The sequence below is a fragment of the Asterias amurensis genome, chromosome 7 (genome assembly GCF_032118995.1).
Source record: "Asterias amurensis chromosome 7, ASM3211899v1".
NCBI lineage: Eukaryota > Metazoa > Echinodermata > Asteroidea > Forcipulatida > Asteriidae > Asterias > Asterias amurensis.
In genome coordinates this window covers 15,178,375-15,186,375 of record NC_092654.1, presented here as the reverse complement: position 1 = coordinate 15,186,375, position 8,001 = coordinate 15,178,375, and the positions used below count along the sequence as shown (strand labels likewise).

General features: G+C 39.8%; 1 protein-coding gene across 1 annotated transcript; it reads left to right on the top strand.

The window, feature by feature from the left end:
* The first annotated feature begins 67 nt into the window (after positions 1–67).
* On the top strand, positions 68–7,201 carry LOC139939611 (COP9 signalosome complex subunit 8-like). Its single transcript, XM_071935643.1, has 6 exons — positions 68–164; positions 1,690–1,760; positions 2,503–2,681; positions 4,025–4,132; positions 4,726–4,788; positions 5,289–7,201. The coding sequence occupies exons 1-6, from the start codon at positions 105–107 to the stop codon at positions 5,366–5,368; spliced, it is 561 nt and encodes a 186-aa protein (XP_071791744.1). The 5' UTR covers positions 68–104; the 3' UTR covers positions 5,369–7,201.
* The last annotated feature ends 800 nt before the right edge of the window (positions 7,202–8,001 follow it).

The window sequence follows — 8,001 nt, the reverse complement described above, 5'->3', positions numbered from 1 at the left end:
TTCTATATTAATGGTATAGACCAGTTATTTCGTTGGTTCGTGGTTTATTTCCTATTTTTAACTCAAGTAACATCAAAATTACTGCCGCGCACCAGCGAGGCAAGATGGCGGCCGCCTTGGACGCAGAAAAGTTGCTTGTGCAATGTGAATCGCAAGAACTAGAGGTGAATAACTCTTTTTGTGTTACGAAATTTACAAATAACAGTAAATGTTTATCAACACGCAAACCGCATCCGCCAATTGGGTATGGGCCTTTTGGGACCGCACTGATTGGAAGGTGCGAAAAGTTGTATGCTCCAGCAGCCACAGAGCCGGCCGCGTGTGCTGCGGCGCGGCGGGCCCGTCGATCGTTCCACTGCACTGGTGGTGGTGGACGGAAGATAATCATTGCCAATTCATCGACATTTAGAGACTTCTAAGCAGTGGCCAATGTCTTTTTTTTATGTTTAACTTCAAGACATGTCGACCTAAGTTTATTATGAGGTCAGGGTTAGGGTCCCTATGTATTATTTTGTATTTAATTTCGTCAATCCCGACATTCCTTGCAAGTCAAATCAATATAAAACAAATGTTCAACCAATAAATTATTATGAAAAATCATTGTTATTAAAAAAAAGATCCCCTACACCCTAGCCCCACTTATGTGGCCAAGGATAGCTGATCCTTGGCCACACAAGTGGGGCTACCCTATACCCTAGTTGCGATAACGTAACCCTCCTACCGACGGCGGAGCCCAAGAGTATGTCACGGTAAATGTAATTTGTGTACACGTTTTTTTTTACCAATTTTCAAATCATCACATCTGGACAAAGTCATCATTTAGTAAGCCCTGTTATGTGTCATAGTAATTCCACAAATGTAAGGAATAAAATGAGGTATGTTGGAGTAGTATTGGACTTTTTTAAGTGGGAGAAATTTGCAATCAAACTACCTCGCATTTTGCGACCTTTGAAAACTTAGCGTTTAAGACATGTATGGAAGGTGGGCTGTAATGGTGACAGTGATGAGACCGATGTTAAAAGCGGAGCCATTAACAGCTCAACAAGGTGGGCTAATCCGATGCTAGATCCAGTAAAAGAGGTACTGAATGTATGTACTTTTGGGGGGAAAATTTTGACAACTGCTGTCAAATTAGTGCCCCATAATATCCACAGTACCTCACAACACAATCGGCAAATTATGATTTCCATCACACCAAGCCACAAAAAGATAACCATAAATAACAACAAGACCCAACAAAATAGTCTAAAATTGCGAACTGGCTTCTGGATGTCTATGCAACATCAGGCAATTATTTGGACTCAAGGTCATTTCTAGTATTTACTGTTCATACATTGTATGCACCCTCCAACAGGACTTGTGCTTTAAACTGATGACTTTTATTATTAAGTCCACAATCTGAGAAACATCGGTCTCGACCTTAGTATTTGGACTCTCATGAGGTCAAGTATCACTGTTCAGGTTACTCCTAGAACTATTTCGGTTTCGTCTGGCTATCGTCTCCAGTAAGACGATAGCCGGACAAAACCGAAATAGTTCTAGGAGTATGTTTAGGTTTGCCACTGATACATTATGGGTAGTGGATGTACATGGAGCACACCCTACTGATTCACACAATCTATAGATTGAATGGGCAATGGTTCACCATGAAATTCAGAGTGGTTTTTTTTGTTCCCCATTATTTTACAGGCTCCAGGTGGTGTGGCTACCCCAGAAGTTTATTCTAAGCTTCTTGGCTTGTATCTTCTGACAAATGACATGTAAGTTTATATAGCGCCATGCCGCTTAAAGGCTTAGTCACTAGGCTCAGACAAATTTCCTTGGCCCAATTTCATAAAGCTGTGAAGCAGGTAATACTGCTTAGAAAATATCTTTGTTAGCAAACAAATTATTTGGGCACCAGTTGCAACAGTGTAAATTTTACGGAATTTTGGCTGGTGGTACACAGTTTCTGCTCAGCAAGACTTTCCTGTGCTTTAAGCACATGTTGATGCATTACAGGTTGATGCTTTACAGTTTAAAACTTTGCAACCTGCTTACGTGTGAAACTGCACTGAGTGCTTATTTTACATGGTAATTATAATTTTAAAAAAAATTCAAAATAAGCAGTTGTGACAGGGGTCATACTAAGTCTGTAAGAAAAAGGATGGGTATTTATAAAAATGTGGACTATCATAATTTTTGTTTCTGCTTTAATCCTCTGTCTGAATTACTATCTAAGTAAAAAAAAAACTGCAACTGCAGACTCGCAAAATAACTTTTGCTTAATTTGATTGCAGAAGTAAAAGCAACAACCCAACGACAAACTCACAGATTAGTTGTTTAGTGAACGAGATGGCAAAGAATGTACTCTTTCTAACTCCAATGATGAATTAAACTTGTTTAATTTACTTCATTCTTTCCAAAAAATTAATTAAAAGGAACATATTCTCCCCCAATTTGTACACATGTTTTATTTAAAGATGATATTCCTTACACAAAGCCTTCACTTTTAACTTTTAGGAACAATGCTAAATTCTTGTGGAAGAGAATCCCTCAGCCAATCAAGACAGCCAACCCAGAGCTTGGTCTAGTCTGGGCTGTTGGTCAGTGTATGTGGCAAAGGAACTTTCCAGCTACCTATGCTTCACTTAATAAAGAATGGTCAGAGACGGCCAAGCCCATTATGGAAGCCATATCAGGTGAGAGGTCACTATAATAATAATAATAATCAATAATTTGGGGGGGGGGGCTAATCATCCTTACTCGCAGCTAAGAGCTGAATTGCGAAGGACGCGGCTACAACGTGTTCGAGAAGCAGGCAGGCAAGGGCGCATTCAGCTGCCAGCCACATCAACCCATTATGACCACGGAGCACAGCCAAGATCGAAAGTGTTTGATTTTTTCCTGAGGGTGGAAAACCAGATAGTCTGGAAAACCCTCGTGGCACAGCAGAGAACCAACGCACAACTCAACTCACATATGGCCCCGACCTGGGAATCGAACCGGGGTCACCTTGGTGAGAGGCGAGCGCTTTACGCACAAGCCAACCGTGCCACTAGACTACTAGTAAGGCCATATAACATGCACCACCCTTGCTATAGACCTTTATCACGTTGTGGTCATCTTGATTTTACTCCATCCCAACTCATTGTAACCAAACTGAGGCTGGACAAAATAATAGTCTGGTGCCATGCGCAATGGATCTTAGCAGTCATTACTGTCATTGGAAACAGGGAACATGACCAAGGTGGTGACAGCTTGATAAAGGTCTATTGTCGGTCTAACACGGTCGGCCATTTATGGGAGTCAAAATTTTGACCCCCATAAATGGCCGACGTGTTAGTCGACGAGGTAAAAGGAAAACCGCGCAATTTTGAGGCATGTTTGTGTGGATCATTGTATTCTACTTTTACAACATCTTTCTACCCATATGCATTTTATAAAAAAAAACGGTTACAAACGCTTTTCAAAGACCAACTCGACCGATCCAAGGCAATGTGTTCCTTTAAAGATTTTGATGCTTTAACGGGTTGAAGGGAAGAATTTGATGCACCAAATTGCTTATCTTAAACAATCAATTTAGTTGATGAGATTTTACACACTAGGTATAGAATCACATGGAGGCCATGGCCTCCGTTGCCCCCTGGTCTTGGCCTTGATGTCCCTTCAAAAGTATCCTATAGATTAAATGATTTTACAATGGAAGTGTCCTTTGCAAAATTACAATGGCCTTGCCCTCTCAAAGATGAAATTCCACGCCTGACACACCATTTCATGCTCACATGTTTGTGCACAGTATTTGCTTGTCCCATAGCTTTTTTGGATGTCTAGACATTATGTTGTTTTTTGAAAGGCTTCAAGATGTACATTTTTCTTTTTACAGAAAACCATGTTGTAATCTTTTTTTTCATGAAACATAAATGTGACTTGAAGTTTCAAGGCATCTGAAAACTCTGCCTTATTCATTTTAAATAATAAGGGAAGGTACAGAGTTAGTTTCATGTTCAATGCGATGATTGATTTATTACTGATTCCTCTACAGCTAACATAAGGCAAAGAATGTACCATCTCATTAGCTCAGCCTACACAACGATTGAAGCAGAGGAATTTGCAACGTATGTCGGACTACAAGTTGAGCCAGCAATTGCTGGTGAGTACAGAGTGCAGATCATCTGGTAGCGGCACTATTGCCTTTTTCACACTATTCTATTACCCAGGGTTGCCCCCTGCGAAAAACGGCCGGCCTTTTCACACTAAAATTGCTTTACCCCCAGTCTGCCCAGGCAAACGGGGGTACCTGGAGAATAGCCACCTCTGCTCTGGAGTAGGGGTAAGCTTGAAACGTGCAACCGGAACCTTGTGGAATAGAGACACGTGTAAGAAAGTCCACCGGGGTAACTGTGGGGTAAAACAAGTCCTGAGGTCTCGATGGGGCTATATTCCACAGGAATAAAGAGATCTACATTGTGAAAAGGGCTTATGTGGATTTGTTTTTAGTCTCTACCTGATTTAGTGGGTTTTCCTGGAATAGTTCTTTTGGGGTTTTCCTCCTAGTTATAAAACTGAAACTTCCTTCCTTGTCTTTTCTCAATGCGGTTCTTGGCTAGTACAGGGATTAAAAACGCTTTTCCAAACAGAATTTCCAAATGAATGGAAATTAAATTATTATTTTGTGTCTGGAGAAAACAGCTCTACAAACAGATTTGTTAAAAGTTTTTTACATTTTGTTTTTATTTGTTTCAGCTGCAACAGCAGAAGGATGGCAATATAACGCTGAAAACAATATGATATCACCGAGAAAACCAGGTTTGTACATTTATTTCTTAAAGTCTCACTTGGCTAGGCCTTTTTGATTTATTTTTGTGGTTATGTTGTTGTGTTGCGCATCTTTGTGCAAATATGAAGTCGATATTGAATCTAAATGATATATTAGAAGAATATCCCTCGTTCATATTATCATGTTTCCATCGTTTTTCATTATCACTGTTTGTTCATTATCACTGTTGGCCTTGGTTCAATTCCCGGCTTAGGCCATTTATGAGTAAAGTTGTGTGTTGGTTCTCTCCTGTGCCACAAGTGTTTTTCTCTGTGCCCTCTAGAAAAAATTAAACACTTACCGTTAAGTCTATGTGTCTTGCTACCAAAGGTGCCTATAAATGCCTGCAGCACAAACACATTGCAGCCACACCTTCACAACTAACATCTCAGCTGGGTGTAAGGATAATTAAGCTTACAAATTTGGTTTACTATTATTACTATGTAGGGTGTTTGGCACATTAGTAATCTTATTGTTCTTTTTTTGACAGGTACCCAGCCGGACCAAGCCATTCCAAGCGAACAGCACATTGCCCAGTTGACAGACTTTGTATCATTTCTTGAAAACTAGCTTTTGTAAATATTTATATTGATTGTACATACATGTATCAAAACGTCCAGCCACATGCTCTGTGTTGGTCTGCATACTTACTGTGTACAGTTAGTCAAAGCAAGTTCTGTAGTTTTTATTTGCAAAGTTAAAGGAAAAGTAGCTCTGGTTTGATGCAAGTCTCTGTTGCAATGTATGAATGGGGGGGGTGTCAAACCTGGGCCCATTTTCATGGCTCTGCAGGAGTGCGTTTTGGCGACCCCAACCAAAAACTGTTACTGACGTCATAACCAAAACGGTAACCAAGCTCACAACTCGGTTATCGTTCAGTCTGAACAGCAGAACCAACGACCAACAACCGAAACAGTTTTTGGTTGGGGTCGCCAAAACGCACTCCTTATTAAAGAATCGGTGCTTGGAAGAAGGGAATTCCGTGCTTTACGTCAAGCGTTAGCAGGGATTTTTACCTTGTGCATTTGCCACATTACTAGACATTCTTCGCTTACGCAGCTAGCACAGAAATTTGGTGCTTGCACAGGAAGTGGAGAATGGTGATTGTAAGCGCAGAATTCAGCGGTAAGCAGAGCCATACAATTTGGTCCTGGGCTAAAGGAAAAGGAACAAAGATGTAATAGATATGCAAACCTTAAAATCCGGTTTAGTAGACACGGAATGTTTCGTTGAGATTCTCACTTAGTGTACCGGTACAGCTCAGGTGCAAGTGTTATCCACTTGAAGTTTGTATTCCTTTATATGTAAATGCTTAATCTTGGAGGTAAAACTATAACAATATGAAAGTGTCGCCGGCTTTTGGCATTCAAACATAAATATTGGTCTGGCTATGTTGTTAAACCCCTAGAAAACATGCAGTTTTTATCAAAAACTGTGAACCTATACTTGTTTTATAGTAAAGCATCAGACCTACTATTTGACATAAAGGCAATGTATTGTGCACTCTGGTATGAAGATGCTCAGGCAAGTCTTGGATCATTGTAAAACGCCGAAGGTAGTGGTTGTACTTAGGCAAATTAACTAAGCAAAAAGGCATTTAGCTTTCGTAGCAACGACAACTTCATCAGATGCAAGTTGTTGCTCTACAAAACCTCATGCAGTTTTTATGTAACTAGTTTGTCTGTAAGTGCAACCACTACCGTCCCTCTGTATTATCTATCAGATTAACACAGCTATTTCTAGTATTGGAGCATTATGAAACACTTGTATGTATGTTGTTTTTCTTTAGAATAAAAAGCAAGTCAGAAAACAGTCACAAAAGTGTGGTGTGAGTTTGGGGATATGACCCTATAGATATAAGTGTTATAATGGCATGACAGAAACATCCCTCCTCAAATCTCCACAAGAAAGCGAGAGAGGAGGGGGGGGGAGTAAGAATGTTCAGGAAGTTTTGTTTCAAAATCTATCTGTGCATTACACTGACAGTGCATGTGAATGCTGACTGATTATCTGAGCTTTAGCACATGGAACTTTTCATAGGAATTTATAAAAGGGAACGCTGATTGCAAATATTCTGATTTTCCTGATCATAATAATCAAGTAAACAAGTTAGATTTTAATACTAGTATACTTTGACTTTGAATAGTCACAAAATGACCCAAACTTTAATCTCTTCGGTCAAACAGCTCCTGTTCACCATACTTTGTAGTGCCAAGAACAAGTCGCATCACTTTTGCCGATAGAGCCTTCTCGGTATATGGACCCAAACTCTGGAATAAACTTCCACATCACATCAGGGACACAACATCCTTCAACACAACGTTTTTTTGATAAACCTATTTGGATATTAGACAAAAATCAATCCCCAAAGAACACCCTCCCCCAAAATTAAAATAATAAATGAGTAAATGAAGAAAATATTGTTGAGCACATGTATTGTATATGCTTAGCTATAATATTTAATGTTTTTTAGCAAGCCGATAAAAATAGCCTAAACGGAATAAGCCAATGCCTCCTTTCTGGATAATTTACATATAATATTGAAGTATATTGTACCCCCTCGTGCTGAAGTTATGTTTGGTGGTAATAATATCTCAGTATGGTGTAATTTTGTCAGAAATCAAAGATGGCCACCAAGATGGGATTTTAAAAAAAGCAAGGTCGAAAAATATAATATTATTTTGGCGCATGGGAACCCAAATTTCCCACATTGAAGAACCCGCACCGCACCCGGTTCCAGCAACGAAAAGAAGGTTAAACCATCCAGGGAAATTAAAAATGGGGGTAGCCCACTTTTGAAGACTCATCAATGAGCAGTAGTCAGAAAGAAACGGAGGGCCGATGGGACTGAAAAAGTTGTCAGTCAGATAATCGTAGCCTGAACTTGTTACACTTCAAGGCTCGTGAATACACTGCATATGACATCACTTTGGGCCAATCATCATCACAGATGTGGAACGCTTACGTCACAGCACTTTTATCCAATGAAATCATGCATCAAATAAAGACGTTGGGCCCGTACAGCTAAATAATTGTATGCCTACTAGCTCAATGCAACCAACATGGGTGGGTGGGGAGAATTAGTGTGATGGGTGTATTATTCAGTGATTATTATTTCGAGAAACAAAACGGAATTTTAGAAATCTAGTATTTGAAAGACGAGAATTCCATTCTTTTTCCCTCCCTGGATCTTAAAATCACAG